The 23,209-nt window shown below is 42.8% G+C and overlaps 1 protein-coding gene across 5 annotated transcripts in view; it reads right to left on the bottom strand.

Annotated features, from left to right (window-relative positions):
- The window catches only part of LOC137369771 (protein spire homolog 1-like), a 302,924-nt gene that overhangs the window by 84,503 nt on the left and 195,212 nt on the right, over positions 1 to 23,209 (bottom strand). For all 5 annotated transcript variants that reach the window (XM_068031210.1, XM_068031212.1, XM_068031213.1 and 2 more), the window contains 4 exons: positions 19,418 to 19,498; positions 17,714 to 17,878; positions 3,693 to 3,779; positions 1,405 to 1,534 (listed from right to left, as the gene is read on the bottom strand). In XM_068031210.1, the coding sequence (XP_067887311.1) occupies positions 1,405 to 1,534; positions 3,693 to 3,779; positions 17,714 to 17,878; positions 19,418 to 19,498 (463 nt within the window). The remainder of the gene's footprint in view (positions 1 to 1,404; positions 1,535 to 3,692; positions 3,780 to 17,713; positions 17,879 to 19,417; positions 19,499 to 23,209) is intronic.

The raw sequence follows: 23,209 nt of genomic DNA, 5'->3' as shown, positions 1-23,209 counted from the left end.
TAGCAACAGAGCAAATCATATGACAAGCTACACAATTGAAGCCACCACTGCACCAATGTTACAAAGTTCCTGACGTGTGAAAAATTGCTTTTGTTATCTGGTGTGACCTGTGGGTCCTTTGAAGTCTCAGATTTGTAATGCACACTCCCCCAAAAGATCAGCTATCTCAAGAGTGTCATCATAACAAGCTCAATGCCATGATTCAAACACAGTCATGTAGAGACAGGGGTCCTAACTCCTGCATTCCAATTTCAAAGAATATCATTGGTGAATGAATGGCCTTTAATGTCCTTAATGGTGAATCTTACAATTGTACTTTGTAATGTTCATTATTACTATTCCAAAAGACTCCCAAGAATGAACTGCTATAAAGCGCACACACATTCACACGAACACACATTCACACGAACACACATGTGAAGTAGAAGACCAAAACACAAACAGGAAGCACCGTTACACATGTCAGTTTGGCTCAGCTGGTAGCATTCTCAATTCTGAGTCAAAGGGTTGTTGACTGTAATCTAAGCTAATACTTCAGTGCAGGGCTGTGGGAGGAATGCATGTTTGAAGGCACCATCTTTTGGATGAGGCATTAAAGCAAAACCCTATTTGCTGATTCAGATGAATGTTAAAGATCCCATGGCACAATGCGAAGAAGGAGAGCAGGCACCTTTCCTGGTTCTGACACGAGCATTCCTCCTTCAACTACCTGGAAGGATAAGGGCAGCAGTCTCATAGGAAGACCATCACCTCCAAGTACCCCTCCCAAGTCACACGCCTTCCCGACTTGGGTATGTATTGCTGTTCCTTCATTGTCATTGAGTCAAACTCCTCGCACACACTACCAAACAGCATTGTGGGTACACCTTCAGACTGCAGCAGGATCAAGGCAGTGGCTCACCACCACCTTCCCAAAGGCAACTAGGGATGGGCAATAGATGCCAGCGATGCCCATATCTCAAGGGCGGACAAGACAATTTTTTAAATAAAAACTCCGCCAGAAACAGATTGATTGGCCATTCATTTCTTTGCTGCTTGTGGGCAGATTGCCTGTTGCTGTTGCCAACACCACAACAGTGACTGTGTGACAAAACTAATTCATTGGTGACAACACATGGGACATTCTGAGGGTGTGATAAGGTGCTATTTAAATACCAGTTGTTTCGTCTTCATTGTTCCCTCCAGTTCCCATGGAAACTCTTTTATTTTTGATCTTTCATTAAAATTCATTAAAAATTATTGAAACAATTGCAGGCTACAAGTTTGATTTTTAAATGGAAATGTACACAACTGGTGAATTCACTCGGTGAATCCAGTAACATTTATACTTCTTAGCAAATAAAGGAAAAATAATATGTCAATCAATGCTTTTATAAAATGGCAATTTTAGCTCTGCAGACTCACCAAATTTGCTGCGTCTGATCTCATCAGGTGACACTGGCCGCAGTTTCCGCTCAGACTTGATTTCTTCTAATATTCTTTCGTGAAGACTCCGAGGGCGTGGCGGGTGTGGCTTGAGTTTCCGTTCAGATGCCTGTGTGCCCCAGAGAAAATAACAACAGTTAAATCTCTGACTGGAGAAAGTTTAAAAAATGATTTACAAGGATGGTACCAGAACTGAGAGATTACAGCTATCAGGAAAGATTGACCAGAGTGGGGCTTTCTTCTTAGAGAAGGTAAGCCTTAGAGGTGACACCTTAGAGGTGTCTTTTAAAATAATGAATGGGTGGACAGGCTAACGTGGAGAGAATAGGTGGAATTTTCCTGGCCCTGAGGACAAGGGCTTGGAAGTGGGACTAGGAGCAAAATTTGAAACTGGCACATCTGGTAGGCTTCCCGATGAGTCAGATTAGATTAGAGATACAGCACTGAAACAGGCCCTTCGGCCCACCGAGTCTGTGCCGAACATCAACCACCCATTTATACTAATCCTACACTAATCCCATATTCCTACCAAACATCCCCACCTGTCCCTATATTTCCCTACCACCTACCTATACTAGTGACAATTTATAGTGGCCAATTTACCTATCAACCTGCAAGTCTTTTGGCTTGTGGGAGGAAACCGGAGCACCCGGAGAAAACCCACGCAGACACAGGGAGAACTTGCAAACTCCACACAGGCAGTACCCGGAATCGAACCCGGGTCCCTGGAGCTGTGAGGCTGCGGTGCTAACCACTGCGCCACTGTGCCGTCAATTGAGGGAAAGTTGCTGACACCACTGGGATCTTCCCAACGTCAGACCAGCTCCCAGCTGAGTCAGGAGGCTGGCAGCAGCTTGGAGGGAGCCTCCTGGGGGCAAGCAAGAGGGCCATCAGTGCCCCGGGAATGGCCCCACGAAGGCACCGCAGAAGTGCAAAGGCCACAGCCTTGACCATAATGCTTCCTGTGGAGGGGATTCCTCTCTACACTGATGGCCCTATGAGCTATAGGCCTGCCATTTCTTTCCAACATTAATCAGACTTCCCAGAGGCACCCTCACAGTTCCCTACCAACCTCAGCAACGCCCACCTCTGCTGGTGGGGCTGCCGTCTATTCAGTGCTGCAGGCCCTCCTATTGGGCCTTCTGCCTCAGGAACCCACCCGCCATCCTTAATTGGACAGCAAATGCTGCCTGTTAATTGGCTGCCTCCCAGACAACTGCAACTGACAGTGGACCTCTGACCCGAGCGGGGTCAGGACCTGGCAATGGTCCCAACACCTGTAATTTTTCAAAGGTCATAAGATTCCACCCAGGGTCATAAATTACTAATAAACCCAATGGGGAAATAATGAGAAATTCCTTTACTCAAAGAGTGATTAGAATGTGGAACTTGATGTAGTAGTTGAGGCAAATAACTTAGATCTTTCAACAGGAAACTAGATGAGTACATGAGAGAAAAAGGAATAGAAAGATATGCTGAAAGGCTGAGGAGAGGTAGGTGGAACAGAAGGAGGTTCATGTGGAGTATAAACACTGGCATAGACCTGTTGGGCTGTATGGCCTGTTTCTGTGCTGTAAATTCTATGCAAATATTGATTTTCATCATAAAAAAACCCTGCATTTATATAGTGCCTTTCACAACCACTGAATGTCCCAAAGCACTTCACAGCCAATGAAATACTTCTGAAGTGTAGTCACTGTTGTAATGTTGGAAGTACAGCAGCCAATTTACGTGCAGCAAGCTCCCACAATGTGATAATGACTAGATAATCTGTGTATGTGATGTTGACTGAGGGATAAACACTGGTCAGGACACCGGTGATAACTTTGCCACTTTTCTTTGAAATAGTGCTATGGGATCTTCTACGTCCACCCAAGAGGGCAGACAGGGCCTCGGTTTAATGTCACATCCAAAAGACGACATCTCCAACAGTGCAGTACTCCCTCAGTGGAGTGTCAGCCTTTATTATTGAGCTTAATATTATTATACTTGAATCCACTTTAACTTCATTCCATGGAGAATCAGCAACTTAATCAATGAATGTCAATGGATTTGACAAACATAAATTCCCCTTGCCGCTGACTCAAATGGACAAACTGAACGTCTTCAACTCCAGTGGGAGAAATCAAATCGGTTACAGAAATCTCAGCCCAACGTTCTAATCACATGATTCACACTCATTGTTTACAGTGTCGTCCAAACTTATCAAACTGTCTTGCAAGTCCATCATGGCTGTTTCGCATTCGACAAAGATCTGCTGCACTCACAGGGTTTAATGGAGGCCTTGAGCGAATAAAGTCCAAGATCATTTCGTGGGCACTTTTCTTCAGTTTGGGAGGGATGTTACCATTAACCTGCAGCAGAAGAATGAGAAATAGTCACACAGAAATCATACCACTGTTTCAAACAGAGCATCACTACATCAAGAAGCTGTAATAGTGCATTTGGATAGGGGATCCCCTAGATATATAGCGAACATGCAATGGAATCCCAATGGATTTGTCTGACAGGCAGATCAAGCCAAATACCACAAGAGACAAGAATCGGAAGCAACGCAGTTGCTATCTTCCAGCATGTTGCTGTTTTCAAAGAAATCGATTCACACAATAGGGTCTTCTTCTGAAATAATGTAGCAAATAACCGTACAGCTGATTTTCCTTAAAATAAACAATTCAACCCTACATTATTCAACATAGTAATGTAACATCATACACATTCAGTGCACGCGTACATGCTTTCCAACTTCTGAAAATGTACTAAATGCATAGGAACATAGGAAGACAGGAAGATAGGAACAGGAGTAGGCCATTCAGCCCCTCGAACCTGTCCCACTATTCAATGAGATCATGGCTGATCTGCGGCCTAACTCCATATACCTGCCTTTGGCCCAAATCCCTTAATATTGTGCTTAACAAAAATCTATCTATCTCAGATTTAAAATTAACAGCAGCTTCAACTGCTGTTTATGGGAGAGAGTTCCAAACCTCTACCACCCTTTGTGTGAAGAAGTGCTTCCTAACATCTCTCCTGAACTGTCTGGTCCTAATTTTTAGACTATGCCCCCTAGCTTTAGAATCTCCGACCAGTGGAAATAGTTTGTCTTTATCTAGCCTGTCTTTTCCTGTTAATACCTTGTAGACTTCGATCAGATCACCCCTTAACCTTCTAAATTCTAGCAAAAACAGGCCTAATTTGTGTAATCTCTCCTCGTAATTTAACCCCTGTAGTCCAGGTATCATTCTTGTAAACCTACATTACACTCCCTCCAAGGCCAATATATCCTTCCTAAGGTGTGGTGCCCAGAACTGCTCACAGTACACCAAGTGGGGTCTAACCAGGGTTTTGTACAGTTGAAACATAACCTCTGTGTCTTTATACTCCAATCCTCATAAAGGCAAGCATAACATTAGCTTTTTTGATTATTTTCTGCACTTGCTCATGGCATTTTAAAGATCTATGCAGCTGAACCCCCAAGTCTCTTTGGACATCCACTGTACTTAACCTATTCCCATTTAGAAGTACCCTGCTTTATCCTTTTTTGGTCCAAAATGGATAACCTCACACTTGCCTGCATTGAAATCCATCTGCCACAGTTTTGCTCACTCACCTAGTCTGTCAATATCACATTGCAATTTTATGCTATCATCTAGACTGTCTACAATGCCGCCTAACTTTGTATCATCGGCAAATTTGGCTGTATGACTTACTATGTCATCATCCAAGTCGCTAATGAATAATGTGAATAATTGAGGCCCCAACACAGATCCCTGTGGGACACCACTAGTTACATCCTGCCAATCGGAGTACTTACCCATTATCCCCACTCTGTTGCCTACCACTCAACCAACTTCCTAACCATGTCAATAATTTGCCCTCAACTCCATGGACTTCTACCTTAGTTAACAGTCTCTTATGTGGGACTTTATCAAATGCCTGCTGGAAGTCCATATAAATGACATCCATAGACACTCCCCTGTCCACTACCTTAGTCACCTCTTCAAAAAATTGCATTATCAGAGCCATATATTTATTCAACAGGATGATCAACTTAGTCTCCAGCATAGAAACATATCAGAAATCAACAAACACTCTGCTAGAATATAACATGAATGAATCTTTTCATTACCCTCCAAGTTTTTTAAATCATGGGAAACATCACACTGCAAGCTGCCTGAGGCCGTAAGTGTATTTTCTACTTCAACAAGGTCAAAATCAAAGCAACAGTGCTGCACTTAATATCTCCAAACATAAACTGTGATCAAGGCAGAGGTTTTATTTGCACTTGTGTCTTCCTTTGCTTTGTAAAATATGTTTAAAACAGGTTACTATCATAGGGCAATTTATTTTATTCATTAATGGGATATGAGCATTGCTTAATTGCCCTCGAGAAGGTGTTGGTGACCAACCTTCTTGAATACAAATGGCTTGCTCAGCCATTTCAGAGAGTCAACCACATTGCTGTGAATCTGGAGTCATCGAGTCATAGTGTCATAGAGTTAGACAGCACAGAAACAGACCCTTTGGCCCATCGTGTCCATGCCGGCCATTAAGCACCTGTCTATTCTAATCCCATTTTCCCGCACTTGGCCTGTAGCCTTGTATGCTATGGTGTTTCAAGTGCTCATCTAAATACTTCTTAAATGTTGTGAGGGTTCCTGCCTCTACCATGCCTTCAGGCAGTGTGTTCCAGATTCCAACCACCCTCTGGGTGAAATTTTTTTTCCTCAAATCCCCTCTAAACCTCCTGCCCCTTACCTTAAATCTATGCCCCCTAGTTATTGACACCTCTGCTAAGGGAAAAAGTTTTCTTCCTACCGACCCTTTCTATGCCCTCATAATTTTGTATAGCTCAATCAGGTCCCCCCTCAGCCTTCTCTGATCTAAGGAAAACAACCTTAGCCTTTCAGTCTGTCTTCATAGCTGAAATGCTCCACTCCAGGCAACATCCTGGTGAATCTCCTCTGCACCTTCTCCAGTGCAATCACATCCTTCCGATAGTGTGGCGACCAGAACTGTACACAGTACTCCAGCCTAACTAGCATTTTATACAGCTCCATCATAATCTCCCTGCTCTTATATTCTATGCCTTGGCTAATAAAGGCAAGTATCCCATATGCCTTTCTAACCACCTTATCTACCTGTGCTGCTGCCTTAAGTGATCTATGGACAAGTACACCAAGGTCCCTCTGATCCTCTGTACTTCCTAGGGTCCTACCATCCATTGTATATTCCCTTGCCTTGTTGGTCCCCCCAAAATGCATCACCTCACACTTCTCAGGATTAAATTCCATTTGCCACTGCTCCACCCATCTTACCAGCCCATCTATGTTGTCCTGTAATCTAAGGCTTTCCTCCTCACTATTTACAACACCACCAATTTTCATGTCATCTGTGAACTTACTGATCATACCTCCTATATTCACGTCTAAATCATTAATATACACTACAAACAGCAAGGATCCCAGCACCGATCCCTGTGGTACACCACTGGTCACAGGCTTCCAATCGCAAAAAAAACCCTCGACCATCACCCTCTGTTTCCTGCCACTAAGCCAATTTTGGATCCAATTTGCCAAATTGCCCTGGATCCCATGGGCTCTTACCTTCTTGACCAATCTCCCATGAGAGACCTTATCAAAAGCCTTACTGACATTCATGTAGACTACATCAATTGCTTTACCCTCATCTACACACCTAGTCACTTCCTCGAAAAATTCAATCAAATTTGTTGGACACGATCTCCCCCTGACAAAGCCATGCTGACTATCCTTGATTATTCCCTGCCTCTCTATGTGGAGATTAATCATGTCCCTCAGAATTCTTTCCAATATTTTCCCAACCACTGATGTTAGACTCACTGGCCTGTAATTACCTGGTTTATCCCGGCTACCCTTCTTGAATAATGGGACCACATTTGCTGCCCTCCAGTTCTCCGGCACCTCTCCTGTGGCCAGAGAGGATTTTAAAATTTGTGTCAGAGCCCCTGCTATCTCCTCCCTTGCCTCACATAACAGCCTGGGGTACATCTCATCTGGACATGGGGATTTATCCACTTTTAAGCCCGCTAAAACAGCTAATACCTCCTCCCTTTCAATGCTAATATGTTGAAGTATATCACAGTCTCCCTCCATGATCTCAATACCTACATCGTCCTTCTCCACAGTGAACACAGATGAAAAGTAATCATTTAAAACCTCACCTATGTCCTCCGGCTCTACACACAGATTGCCACTTTGGTCCCTAATGTGCCCTACTCTTTCCCCTGGTTACCCTCTTGCCTTAAATATACTTAAAAAACGCCTTTGAATTTTCCTTTACCTTGCCCGCCAGTGTTTTTTCATGCCCCCTCTATGCTCTCCTAATTACTTTTTTTAAGTACCCCCCCTACACTTTCTATATTCCTCTCGGGCCTCCGCTGTTTTCAGCACTCTGAATCTGAAGTCACATATGGGCCAGACTAGGTAAGGATGTGTTTTTACAACAATCCACTCAGTTCATGGTCACTATTAAAGAAACCAGCTTTTAAAATCAGATTTATTAAAGTAATTAATTGAATTTAAATTACCCAACTGTCATAATAGAATGTGAACACATATCTCTGGATTATTAGTCAAGTATTCTAGCCACAATGCTACCATAACTACTGCATATATACATATGGGTAATGGGTGAATTGAGCTCCAGCGACCCGGGTTCGATTCTGGGTACTGCCTGTGTGGAGTTTGCAAGTTCTCCCTGTGTCTGTGTGGGTTTTCGCCGGGTGTTCCGGTTTCCTCCCACAGCCAAAGACTTGCTGGTTGATAGGTAAATTGGCCATTATAAATTGCCCCTAGTATAGATAGGTGGTAGGGGAATTGAGGAAAGGTGGGGATGTGAGAGGGTAATGGGATTAATGTAGGATTAGTTTAAGTTGATGGTTGGCACACACACAGTGGGCTGAAGGGCCTGTTTCAGTGCTGTATCTCTAAATAAATAAAACAAATTTAAAAAAAATAAATAGGGCTTGGTGCAAATTAGGCTATGGCCAGCAGAGCTTTCTGAAGTTTTGTCCCATTCTGCACAACTTCTCCTTAACTAGCATCATTCTTTTAAATTTCACTTGTGTCCTTCTCTCCCACTACTACTGTGCTTACTAAACTCAGCTGATTCAATATCTGCTGCTGGGAATAAGTGTGCAAATTAACTTTCACTGGAGAAATGTGCACTCTTAGCATTTGACCTTTTCATTCTTAATGGTTAAAAACCGTGTAACAGTTCTTAAACAGTTCGAACTGACTTGGACCTAGAAGATGAAAATCAGCCCTCGAGCAAATCTTGGGAAAATGGAAAGGGATGAGGAATCTAAAGGGCTATGGGAAGATAACAGGACAAGAAGATTTGGGTTGGACTACTTACACAGCACAGTTATGATAGGAATGGGCCTAATGGCCTCCTTCTGTGGTGCAATAGAATCCTGGTCACAAATAGATGGAAGCAAAGAGTTTCTAAGACATAGAACAGACTGATGGAGAGATCACCAAGTCGTGGAATGGCTAAGGGGGTGAGTCAAACTTGTGAAGAACAATACCAGCTGCCTTGAGGTATTAGATTTCCATCCTTCTCCTGAGTAAACTGTTACACATCATGAGAAAGATGACATAATAAAGAGTCATTTTCAACTTCACAGTATTGGTGGGGTGCCTTGCCTGACAGCAGTGTGTATTGGAAAGTTGGGTGTGTGCTGACATAATTTTACAACCATCAATTTAAATGGCTTAAATTGATGCCAGAATTACAACATTTGCAGGTCCTTCAGCTGGGATTGTTCTCCTTTAGAACAAAGAAGGTTAAGGGGTGATTTGACAGAGGTGTTCAAATTAGGAAGGGTTTTGATACAGTAAATAAGGAGAAACTGTTTCCACTGGCAGGTGGACCAATACCAATAATCAGAGCACACAGATCTGAGATAGTTGGCAAAAGAACCAGAGAGGAAGATGAGGAATTTTTTCTTTTGCATGACGGGTTGCGAGGATCTGGAATACTTTACCTGAAAGGGTGATGGAAGCAGATTCAATAGCAAAGGGAATTGGATAAAAACTTGAAAAAGCAACATTTTCAGAGGTATGGGGGCAAGAGCAGAAGGGAACTAATTGGATAGTCTCTGTGAGAGAGCCAGGAAAGGCACAGTGGGCCAAATGGACTCCTTCTGTGCTGTAAGATTCTATGGTATCTAATTGTCCTAAATTGAAAGTTAGCACTTGATGCAAGTCTGTTCGCATACTTTTCTAAATCAATACGTTTGTCCCTGCCAGCAGCAAGGTAATTTAATCTGCTTTGACAGCAACTGCAGTAACACAGTAAAATTATTCTTCAACATCGCACAGCAATTGCGACTGGTGTTTAACTCAACTCTTTTCCCTTTGAATTAAAGGCTCATTTAAAACTGTTCAGAGAGCATACAGCTTTAATTAATCTTCAACTTATTCACCTGTAAGTGTTTCCTGTACAATTCATTTTGCACCGTTGATGTAATTTGCCTTTTATTCCCTTCAAACTTTCCTGTCTATTCATTATTGCTTCAATTAAGTAATGGTGTGTCTGGTTACATCAAATGATTTGACCAAAGTTTATAAAATTTAATAGACACAGCTCTCGGTATATATTGTATGGAACTGGCTCCCCTCAGATGGACAGCTTGTTATCATCCTGCACTTATGCATTGAAGCAACTTCAATATGCACAGGGAGCTAAACAGCCAAGTAACAACTTGCACAGCCAATTATGCCATTCCAGCAATTTCAGACCCATTATGTTCCTTCTTTGTATCATAGAATCATACAGGAGGTCATTTGGCCCATCGTACCTATGTCAACTCTTTGAAACAGCTATCCAATTAGTTCCATTCCACAGCCCTGCAAATCTTTCCTTTTCTAGTATATATCCAATTCCTTTTGAAAGTTACTATTGTATCTGCTTCCTCCATCCTTTCAGGAAATGTATTTCAGATCATAACAACTTGCTGAATAAAAAAAACTCTCCTCATCTCCCCGGTTTTCTGGCAAATTATTTTAAATCTGTGCTCTCTAATTACCAGCCCTCTTAGCTAAAAGAGCTTCTCCCTATCTCCTCTATCAAAACCTCTCAGCATTTTGAACACCTCAAGTAAATCTTCCTTTAACCTTCTTTTCTGCAAGGAGAACAATCCCAATTTCCCTATTTCATCTGAATCATTAGCATGCTAAGAACATTGAGAATAAACCTCCAGATGTCTCTCAATGAATGCCGCTTTAATGCTTATCATGGCTCTATTCTCAGTCAGCAAGAAGCATATTTACCCTGGCTTTCCTTCTGTTGAAGGTAAAATGTCAACTAGCCACCTCAACGAGAACCAGAAAGATTAACCAAGGTTAGCTGACAATCCGAGTTCAAATGTCAGTGAAGGCTGGATAAGAGTCTGGTGCTATGGAGCTGCCCTGTTCACAAATCAGCCAGAGTTGAGTGAGGAGGCAGCACTCTGGGAACACTCAAGATTGGTGTTTATTTCAGATATTCTCCTGCCTTGTTTTCCTAATAGGATTAAATGCCATTTGAGGTTCGCTGGGTTCAAATATCAATCAAGGTTAAGAATCTAATACTTTGTTACTGGAGTTTAAGGAACATTCCTCTAATCCCTTTAAGAAGCAGAGTAAGTTATCACTGCATGATTATTTTTATAATCTTGCTTAATTTTATTTCCATACCCAGCATTTAGCAATAATTTTTCAATAATTTGAACATTTGGATCATCTTTATTATTAACATGAATTTATTTACATCACAAGTTGACATTTAAGAGGGCTGATCTGCACGTTCCCAGTGGAACAGTAATGGGAGTGCTGGAGGCAAGACGGAAAATAGGCCAGGACCCAGATACATGAACTGTGCTGCCAATATCTGTGAGACCTTGTAAAGGATTCACCCATTACAAGCTGACTCATGTTAAAGGGGATGTGGCCAGCGGAAGGATGGGGGCGGGGTTGTGCCGGATAGAGGTGTACCAAACCTTGCCTTGAAAGAAGTGCGGCCCCTTTTTGCTGGTTCCCTTATAAAGATGACTGTAAAATAATCTTACCAAGAGTATCCAGCCCCCTATCAGACGGCCCCAGCGGGCCAATTTTCTAGTCGGTTTGTGACAGTCGGGACTCCTCAACTTCAATCTTGCTCACACAGGGTCCCAGAGGGACCTGCAGTATGGACAGCCTCCCTCTGATGCTGTTTAGTCGGCAGGAGCAGCAGCAGAGACAGCCAGTGGGCACAATCCTGGCATAAGTAGCAGAATCACTGGCCTGCATATTTTCAGGTCCTGTCTTCTCATTGCTGCTCATTGCCAACTAGGACTAACGAGAGAGACAGTAAGCACATCCAAATAAATTGATTAATTTTTACAAATGGCACCCATTAAAACCAGAACGGTTATCACTCCCCACGAGTGAAGTATTTATGTAAAGAGACACCCACAGTCAAGCTGAGTGAAAGATGTGTTCCAGTCTAATTCGAGGCATGTGGCCACAACAATGGTGTTACTCAGGACAAATAGTTCCAATTAATTTTATTTGTGCTGACCAAGGGCAGACGCAAAACAGATCAATAAGTATTAACCACACTTGGAGACTGTCTATTACAGAGTAATAGAAAGGGTTTAAATTGTGTGCAGAAGACAGATCAGGACTTGGTGACCTACTGAAAAATAAACCACCCATGGAACAAGAGAGTTACCGAGGTCCAATTCATTAGTGATTTGCCAGATTTTCCATGCTTTCCTTCTCCTCTGCTCTTCTGTTACACCTCCTCCGAATCCATTTTTTATCTACTTACTTTTCCCATCCCCACCTCTTCCGCCTTGCATCATTATCTCTTATGTCAATCCTTCCCTCCACCCTATCACAGGCCTTCTAGGAACACAGGAGCAGGAGTAGGCCATTCAGCCCATCGAGCCTGTCCCGCCATTCATGGCTGATCATCCGCTTCAATGCCTTTTTCCCACACTATCCCCATATCCCTTAATGTCACTGAAATTTAGAAATCTGTCAATCTCTGCTTTAAACATATTCAATGACTGAGCTTCCACAGCCCTCTGGGGTAGAGAATTCCAAAGATTCACAACCCTCTGAGTAAAGACATTTCTCCTCATCTCTGCCCTAAGTGGCTTCCCCCGTATTATGAAATTGTGTCCCCTGGTTCTAGACTCCCAACCAGGGGAAACATCTTACCTGTATCTACCCTGTCTATCCCTTTAAGTATTTTGTAGGTTTCAATGAGATCACCTCTCATTCTTTGAAACTCTAGAGAATACAGGCCCAGTTTCCCCAATCGCTCTTCATTGGACAGTCCTGCCATCCCGAGAACCAGTCTGGTGAACCTTAGTTGCACTCCCTCTACGGCAATAATATGCTTCCGAAGGTAAGGAGACCAAAATTGCACACAGTACTCCAGATGTGGTCTAACCAAGGTTCTATATAATTGAAGCATGACTACAGTACTCCTGTACTCAAATCCTCTTGCGATAAAGACTAACATACCATTAGCTTTCTTAATTACTTGCTGCACATGCATGTTAGCTTTCAGTGACTTATTGACAAGGAGACCCAGGTCCCTTTGTACATCTACACTTTCTAATCTCTTACCATTTAAGAAATACTCTGCACATCTATTCCTCCTACCAAAGTGGATAAATTTACATTTTTCCACATTATATTCCATCTGCCACGTTCTTGTCCACTCACTGGACTGAATTCTATGGGCTTGCCGCCGAAACCAAGGGTGGGCAAATGGCGGCCCGCATGCCCGGGCTACACACCAAAGAGCCACCGCAATTCCAAGTGCAGCGGCTTATTTAAATAGCTGGGACGGGCCAACTTCCCCGATCACATGGAGAGGTTGGCCCATCCGTCACCAGCAATGGCGTCAGCGTGTGCAGGCCTGTGTGCAGGCGCTGACGCTATTTTTAAAGGGCTTTGAGCCTTTCTGAGATTTTTTAAGAAAGCAGTAAACATTTATTTAAAAAATTAAAACCAGTATTTTTGCACCTTTCCCAGTCACCCCCGCAATATCCACAATATTAAATACTTGCCCTCTCCAGCTCAAAACACTTTCTGTTTTCAAATGACCTTTCCCTTACTCAAAGTGCATCAACTATAAACTTTACCCCTTCCCACCATCCCCTCCACCAATGAGAAGACTGTATTGCTGCTCCCCCCATCCCTGCACAGAAAAATTGACCTGCTCCCCACCCCCAACCAGTATGGCGCCTCGTTCCCCGGACGGGGATCAGAAGATGCGGGAGCACCAACCAGCGGCACAAAGATCGCAACAGGACTGGAGGCGGGCTTGCAATTAAGTCAGGTATGTAGATTTATTTAAATATTTAAATACAAGGTTTGTCGCCAACCAGCAGGGGGGGGGGGGGTGGTGGTTTGCAGGTGCCGCTATGGTGCCTCTCTGCCTCCTTGGAGATTGGGCAGGGCCCTGCCGACATCAAGATCCGTGGCAGGCCTGATCCGGGGAAATCTTCATGCACCCACTGCCACAGATTCTGAGGTCGAGGCCTCGATAAAATCCAGCCCACTAAGTCTGTCAAAATCCCCTTGAAGCCACTTTGCATCTTCCTCATAACACACATTCCGACCTAGTTTTGTGTCATCCACGAAGTTGGAAATATTGCATTTGATTCCCACATCCAAATCATTGATAATATATTGTGAACAGCTGGGGTCTAAGCACTGATCCCCGTGATACCCCACTAGTCAGAGCCTGCCAATGCGAGAATGACCCGTTTATTCCTACTCTCTATTTTCTGCCTGTTAACCAATCCTTAATCCATGCCAGTATATTACCTCCTATCTCATGTGCTTTAATTTTGCTAACTAACCATTTGTGGAGAACTTTATCAAAAGCCTTCTGAAAATGCAAGTATACTACGCCCACCAACTCCCCTTTATCAATTCTGTTAGTAACATCCTCAAAAAACTCCAACAGGTTCGTCAAACATGATTTCCCATTCATAAATCCATGTTGACTGTGCCCAATCAGATCATTATTATCCAAGTGTCCATTTATAACATCCTTTAGAATAGATTCCAGCATTTTCCCTGCTACTGATATAAGGCTAACAGGTCTGCAGTTCCCTGTTTTCTCTCTCCCTCAGTTTCTTAAATAGAGGGGTGACATTTTCTACCTTCCAATCTGCAGGAACCATTCCAGAATCTATAGAATTTTACAAGATGATCACCAATGCATCCACATCGCCATAGCTACCTCTTTCAACACATAGAATATCAAGTCCTGGGTACTTAACAACTTTCAGCCCCATTAATTTCTCCAATACAACCTTCTTACTAATGCTATTTTCCTTCAATTCCTCATTCTCCCATGTCCCCTGGATCTCTAATTCTGGGAGATTTCTTGTATCTTCTTCAGTGAAGACAGACACAACGTAATCATTTAGCTTCTCTGCCATTTCTCTATTTCCCATTATAAATTCTCCTGACTCTGCCTGTAATGGACCCACATTTGCCTTAGACAAACGTTTCCTTTTTATGTACCTTTTACAGAAGCTTTTACAGTTTATTTTTATGTTTTTTGCTAGTTTACTTTTGGGGTTTTTGTGCCTTGAAGGAATGTAAAGTTGCTGTAGACTATGTAATATTTCGTTAAAGATTATCCATTGTCTATGTACTGTCATACCTTTTAATATATTTTCCCAACCCACCTCAGCCAATTTGCCCCTCATATCTTTATAGTTTCCTTTGTTCAAATTTAACACCCTGGCTTCAGATTGAACTACCTCACTTTTAAACATAATGTAAAATTCTATCATATTATGGTCACTCATCCCTAAAGTTCTTTGACAACAAGATTATTAATTAGCCCTTTCTCATTACATAATTCACTTTTGTTCTTCCCTCCTTTTCCCTGCTTGTTGGAGGTGCACTCATCCAGGCAAGTGCAGAGTATTCCATCACACTCTTGACTTGTGCCTTGTAGATGGTGGACAGGCTTTGGGGAGTCAGGAGATGAGTTACTCGCAGCAGAATTCCCAGCCTCTGACCTGCTCTTATAGTCAAAGTTAAATTTCTGGTCAATGGTAACCCCCAGGATGTTGATGGTGGGGAACGCCATTGAATGTCAAGGGGAGATGGTGAGATTCTCTCTTGTTGGAGATGGTCATTGCCTGGCACTTTTGTGGTGCAAATGTTACTTGCCACCGATCAGCCCAAGACTGAGTATTGTCCAGGTCTTGCTGCATGCAGGTACGGACTGCTTCATTATCCGAGGAGTTGTGAATGGAACTGAACACTGTAAAATTTTTAGGAAACATCCCCACTTCTGACGTCATTGATGAAGCAGCTGAAGAGGATTGGGCCGAGAACCCTGCATAGAGTATAAAAGCAGGGAAGTTATGCTGAACCTTTATAAAGCTCTGGTTAGGCCCCAATTACAGCATTGTTTCCAGTTCTGGTCACCACACTTTAGAAAGATGTGAGGATCCTTGACGTGGAGATTTACCAGAATGGTTCCAGGGATGGATTTTAGTTACAAAGTTGGGTTGGAAAAGTTGGGGTTGTTCTCCTTGGAGCAAAGGAGATTGAGGGAAGATTTGATAGAGGTGTACAAGATTCTGACAGGCTTAGATAAGTTAGACAAGGAAACACTGTTCCCATTAAATGATGGCACAAGGATAAGGGGACATTGAATGAAGGTTTTGGGCAAGAGATGCAGAGGGAATGTGAGGAAGAACTTTTTCCGCAGCAAGTGATAATGACCATTGCCCACAAGGGTGATGGAAGTGGAGACGATCAATGATCTCAAAAGGAAATTGGATGGGCAATTGAAAGAAATAAACTTGCAGGGCCACGGGGATTGAGCGGGAGAGTGGGAATGACTGGATTGCTCCCCGGAGAACTAGTATTGAATCGATGGGCCAAATGACCTCCTTCTATGCCGTAAAATGACTCTAAGACTCTATGACGGCCTCATAGCAACCCATGGCCTACGGAAATGGTGTGGTGACGTGGCAAACAGGGTCACCCTTCTCAAGACAAGGTGCTGCCCCCACCTCCACTCCAGCAGCTGTGAAACAGGGTGTGGGGGACTGGTCTGCTCCATCACCTACCCACTAACTCATGCTTGACAACAGCAGCCAATAAACTTAGATGGCTTTTGAGCCCTTCCAAAAATAATTTCTTTACTCCTTTTCTTCTCATATCTTTTCATTGTTTGTATCCCTGTAAAGTTTACCCGCATGCAATTTTCAACTCTCTCCACTAGCATTTGTCTAAATCTGCACCTGGAGCTGCGAATAATTTTGCAAATAGTTGATGTTTGAGTCGTACTGGCACATTACCATTCGAGCAAGATATACACCAGTCCGTAAGTGCTGCAAACTGACTCACACCAATAGACATAAACTGTCCCCTTTTCCTGAAACAGCAATAAATGTTTGGAACAATCTGCAATTTAAGATAGGAGAGACAAAGGAATCAGGGCTTTCAAAATGTAGCTGATTTAGGAGAGGGGTGATTTTTGTTGCGTCAAGTGACCTTTTCATATCCCTGACGTTTCTTACATTCTTTCTACTAGCCTGCTGTACTGCTTGGCACTAGACAACAGGATGGCCTTCGTCACTTAACTCAGTGTAGCTCTGTTGACTGCTTCACAACACAAAGTTACCTGAAGTAGAGCCAAGTAGTAAAAGACAGAGAAGTGCCTGGCTATTGATAAAAATTCATTTTCTTTTAGGTTATTATAATAAATAATCACAACCCTCAGAAAGTGGACACTGTAGCACAGATTAAACACTGGTTGGTGGTAGAAAACACTGAGAGAGAACAGTTTTAGAGGTTACTGTGATCGATTATGCAAATGCATAGGTCACATGAGGAATTCTGTGACTTCTGCTGCAGATACACGCAGGAAGTTGAGAAATAGACTACCAAAACTTAAGGCAAGGCAATAAAAATTTCACAGGCTTTCTCTGTTCCCTATCCAAAATTTCAACACATGATGATTGGTTAAATGTTGCTACATCAGAAGCCCAAAGATTTTAAACCCTGCCCATCCAGCTTACCTCATTCCCAATGTCCGGCACCATTTTAACTGCGCTTTGTGGAAGGAGCTGAGAAGGCTGTCGAATGGAGGCGTTGGGGGGAGCCTCTTGAATATATTTAAATCGGCACCCTCAATGACCCTTAATTTGCTCACACACACATATACATGCACCTCTTAACCAAGCAGCATTCAGTGCCCGAGCAGGTTGGTATCAGTGACTCACCATGACTTTCCGCAGGGTGTACCTTCTGGATCGGATGTCATCCATGAGCATTTCATACGGTGTGAGCTGGTACTCAATAGGAAGGGGGTTGTATTGTCTCTCTTGCACCTTCTTCAGCTTCACACCATTCCGCAAATCTCTCATCACTTGCACCCAGAAGCAGGCCTGAACATGAAAGTCAAAGTGTCCTTAATGTTGGAAGTGGCACTTTGCTAACAAACCTCAACACCTTATTAACCAAGCAGCAATTTTTTTGTATGTTAGTCATGACAGCGAGACATTTGAATGTAGTGGCTGCTGTAATTTGAAGAAGGATAGAACCCGCCTCCTTTAGGGAAACAGTGGTCTGCCCTGATCAAAGTTACAAGATTTCTGCTCGTTCCTTCTCTGGCTCATCTTGTCGACCCTATTCCCACTAAACTGCTGATCACCCGATTTCCCTTCCTGGCCCCATGCAAGCTGATTCCCTCACGTCAGGTACTGTCCCCCTCCCTTTCGGAACTGCCTTCACCATTCCCCTCCTTAAAAAATCCACCCTTGACCCCTCAGCCCTTGAAACTGCCGCATCATCTCCAACCTTCCCCATTCTGTCCAAAGTACTTGAAAGTGCTGTCGTCTCCCAAATTTGTGCCCATCTTTTCTGCAACTCCACGTTTGAATCTCTCTCCAGTCAACTTTCCATCCCTGCCACTGCACTGAGATGGCCCTAATGGAAGTCTCCAATGATATCTTCTGTAACTGTGATCATGGTGCACTATCCTCCACATTAGCATGGATGGGAGTTGTAACTTGTATTGTTGTTCCCTCATCTACACTGCACAGTCTCCAGTAGAGCCAATCTGCTGACTTTCTGTTTGTGAATACTGATGCTCATTTTTCATATGTTGACATACAAAAACGTAGTTATTCCTCAGTTGTGTCATGTGCTGGATTAAGCACTGTTTATAAGTGGCTTACAGTGCACACTTTGTTTCACTGGCCCATTTTTAGCTGCACGATAGTGAATATATTCAGACAAGTTTCACAAAGCAATTAGGCATGGTTCACAGTATCAGGTCTAGTATCCAGAGGGCTGCATTAATGATCTGGAGACATGAGTTCAAAACCCATTGCAGCAGCTGGGAATTTAAATTCAGATAATAAATAAATCTGGAATAAAAAGCTAGCCTCAGTAATGATGACTATGTAACCACCGGATAATTGTAAACACCCATCTGGTTCACGAATGTCCTTTAGGGAAGGAAATCTGCCATCCTTACCTAGTCTGACCTAAATGTGACTCCAGATGTGGCTTCTCCTTCAGATGATGATTAACCTGCAGTGCGCTCCCAGCTTTCTTCTATCCTTATATAACTGACTGTGCTGAGGTCAGCACTGCTATGTATAGGCAGGGTTCAGGCTGCTTCTTAGCAGGTGAATGAAGGCCGAAGTAGGGGTGAGGGGTGAAGCAACCTTAGTGTATTGCAGCCAGTGAGAGTCTGCAGCAGGATGTGGTGTTTGGGTGAGTAGTGATGGGGCAAGGGGCATTAGTTATTTTCTGTCACATTAGGCCACCATAATTCATCCAGATATATGTGAAATACTTGATTGCTATAAGATACTATAGATATAAGAACTTTGTAGATGACAGTACAATACAAAATTTGTTATATTAAAAGTATTAATAAAAAAGGAAGTGCTAATCAATTGATCATGGCATCTTACCCAGTCAAAGTTATTAAGTTCGTTGAGTTCCATGTTGGGTTGATTGCTTACACCCTTGTTATCCAGCAGCTTCTTCAGATTCTGCCAATCAATCAGATAACAGATTAGGACAGAGCACCAGAGAATGATATACAGCACAGGAAGAGGCCAGTCAGCCCATCGTGCCTGTGCCAGCTCTTTGAAAGAGCCACCCAATTTGTCACCCAGAATTCCCTGTTTCATTGCGTCATTGCACCAATAAATGGAACCAACTCGGCCAAGACAATTCTTTTGCCCATTTCCTTCCCTGCTACTCTGAAAGCGTCAGCTCTCACTGAAGTATGGCTCCATGCACCTTTACAGTAGATCACCTGAGTGGCATTCTTCGTGTGTGAACAGAAACAGTGAGGCTGTTCAACTGTAAAAGGCATCACAACCAATATCCACACACATGTGCTTCCAGCAGGTGATACTGTTATAGCAATCAGGGTGTGGTGCTTTCACTGGTCCACCGGTGCTGAGTCACATTGTATCCTGTCATTTGCGGCCATGCGTGAGACCATGTAACTCAGCAGAGTTTGGGATTGGCTGTTCCTAATGAAGGATGCTCTACTGTTTCTCCAGCTTCCACGCGCTCTCTCTGGTTTTCAACTAAAACAGAGCATGTGCATTCCCTTCCTGCGTAACTTGAGCAGGACTGAATAGCATTGCAAAATGGCACCAGTTAAATCACTACAGAAACACTATCAGCCATTTCCTAATGAGAATTAGAACTTCTTAGCTGCCCAATCAATCACTGCCTGCAAGCAAATGCCTAACATAAAAGACCACAAACTCTTGTTCATTCTGTTTTTAAACCCTGCCTATGGGAGTAATTCAATTTAAATGGTGTATAGCAGAGTTGCCTTAGAATTCTTTACAAGGTATTTATAACACAGAAACAGGCCATTCAGCCCAACTGCTCAATGCCAGTGCTTATGCTCCACATGAACCTCCTCCTGCCCCTGTTCATCTAATCCCATCAACATATCCTTCTATTCTTTTCTCCATCATGTGTTTATCTAGCTTTCCCTTAAATGCATCTATACTATTCACCTTAACTACTCTATATGATACTGAGTTCCACAATCTAACTACTCTCTGGGTAAAGAAGTTTCTCCTGAATTCCCGATTGGATTTATTAGTGACTATCTTATATTTATTCTGGTCTTACCCGAAACATCTTCTTTATGTTCGCCAGGCGCTGCTTCACAAACCACTGACCACCTCCAGGCGCGTATCCATTGTCTCTCGAGATAAGGAGGCCCAAAAGAATCTTATATTTATTCTGGTCTTACCCGAAACATCTTCTTTATGTTCACCCTATCAAGCCTCTTCATAATCTTGAAGACCTCTATCAGGTTACCCCTGTCTTCTCTTTTCTAGAGAAAAGAGCCCCAGCTTGGTCAATCTCTCCTCATAGGTATAACTTCTCCAGTGCCTTTAATAACACGGTGACCAAAAGTATTCACAAGTACGGTCCAACCAAGATTCTATACTTCCAAGTTTAAATAACTTTCCTGTTTTTAATTCTATCCTTCTAGAAATGTATCCCAATGCTTTGTTCGCTTTTATATGGCCTTATTAACCTGCGTGACTAGATTAATAAGGTCATTAAAAATTCTCTCAGATACAATGGTGCTAGGCATTCCTGCAAGTGATCTGATCTTCTTACATTGAGGAGAGCACCCATAATTTCTAACTCTCTGACCATATAGTACAAGGGTAGGACAACAGTGGCCCTAAAATCCGGGAGTATTCTCCCAGTCTCCCGCTGTAACTCTGATAGGAGACCAATAGAACCCCCTCCTGAACAATGACATCAAATCTGAAAAAGACCATTTTTTAGCCATTAGTCTGTATTTCTTAGGGCTCCATTGGGACTTACTGTGGGGTGATTCCCCCAGAGAATTGCACAGCCCATATTCCCTTGTTATGTGAGCTGGACACGCTTGTCTTTTGCATTAATGCTTCAATTCCTTTTGAAGATAGACCAAGAGAACACTTAGGGAGGTGAGGCCTGATATGACTGAGCATACAGAGCAACGGTTACAATCGGATTCACTTCGTTCGATCTGTACAGTTGCCTTTGTGCAATAATACAAAATAATGAACACGCTACGCTTCCCCATGTCGGAGTTTTGTATTAATTGACTTAAATGGAAGGAATTCTCCTCCGTGATCTCCCCTCAAAAACGGGCAGAATCGCAGCTGGGAATGTCAGAAAATTCAGAAGGTGAAGCCTGCTACCCAACAGACACTGGTCTTCCCCGCACCCTCCAACACTCTTATTTTCGTGGCTGTACTGTCCTTCTATCAGGGTAGCAACAACAACAACTTTTATTTATATTGCGCACTTAACGTAATAAAACAGGAGTGTTAAAACAAGGTATGACACCCAGCCACAAAAGGCGACATTAGGTCAGATGACTAAAACTTGCTCAGAGGTAGGTTTTAAGGAGTGTCTTAAAGGAGGAAAGAGAGGGAGCTGATTGTCAAGTGTCACTGTAAAAGCCCCATGGATATTTGTGTGCACAGATAAAAACAATCACAAATATTGAGCACTTAATGCTTCAGAACCTATAGTTAAACATGATGGAAGGGAGAGACAAATGGTAAGACAACATAACACCCCTTTCTCCCCCATGCAATAAGAAAAACAAGTGTCTTATTTATTTTTTAAAAACTCATGATTATTATTGAGATCACTGAATATGCAGTAACGTCTGCTTTTATTCCCCAGGAGACTTAATGGCTGAGATTATAACCTATCTTCAGAAGCTGACAGCTCTTCACAGAGACCAACAATCACACATCAATCAGAAGGTCGAAGCTGCTAGCCTTATTTTGGGATCCACCAGAGCCAAAACCTTAAAAGTATTAATTTTAACTGACGAACCCCAAAGAATTCTAAAAGGCAACTCAATGGCGTGTTGTGTTTGTTTGAGACTGAAGCTGGTGCATTCGTGTGGACTTCAGCAGTTCATCCAGGTACATAAGAGTTAGGGAGAATATAAATAGTGCAGGAATGTAGCAGAAACAAAGATACTCTGTGATTAGAATAAGCTACGTCATACTCAAATTACACATTGTACTAGAGAGTTACCACACAGATGTAACAATGCAATGTTATTCATTACTGCCAGACATGTTTGATGCTGCTTTTGGTACCATCACGCCTGAAGTGGATATTTTCCACCAGGTACTTGAGAACAAAGAAACGCAATTGCCCTGATTTTAACACCCCCAACATGCACCCACCCTGCCACCTGACTGGCGGGAGAGGGCTGGGTGGGCAGAAAATATCAGGATGGGGCAACCCAACCTTATTCAAACCCAATTACATTTCAAAGTGCAGATTCTGACTAGGGGCAGACCACCCGCAAGGCAGATGGAAGCTACCTTCTCCATGGAAGTTTGGCTGTTTGTGTAAAGCTACAGAGGCCCATCTGTAACGAGGTGTTGTTTCCAACAGACTGAATAGTGAGAGAAATGTAACTCTCCCATTTGATTTCCTGTGGACTGAGCCACTAGTTTAGTGGACACCTATATCCCATCCATCCTGTTAAGCTTTTACAGTCCATTTTTATATTTTTGCTAGTTTACATCCATATTCTATTCTCCTTTTCTTCATCAGTTTCTTGGTCCTCCTTTGCTGTATTCTGAAATCCTCCCAATCCTCAGGTTTACTACTACTTCTGGCAACTTCATAGGCCTTTTCTTTTAATCTTATACAATCCTTAACTTCCTTTGTTAGCCATGGTTGACTGTCTT

The sequence above is a fragment of the Heterodontus francisci genome, chromosome 5 (assembly GCF_036365525.1).
Source record: "Heterodontus francisci isolate sHetFra1 chromosome 5, sHetFra1.hap1, whole genome shotgun sequence".
In the NCBI taxonomy this organism is placed as follows: domain Eukaryota; kingdom Metazoa; phylum Chordata; class Chondrichthyes; order Heterodontiformes; family Heterodontidae; genus Heterodontus; species Heterodontus francisci.
Note: the sequence above shows the minus strand (reverse complement) of the source record. Positions and strands in the feature narration are given on the sequence as shown.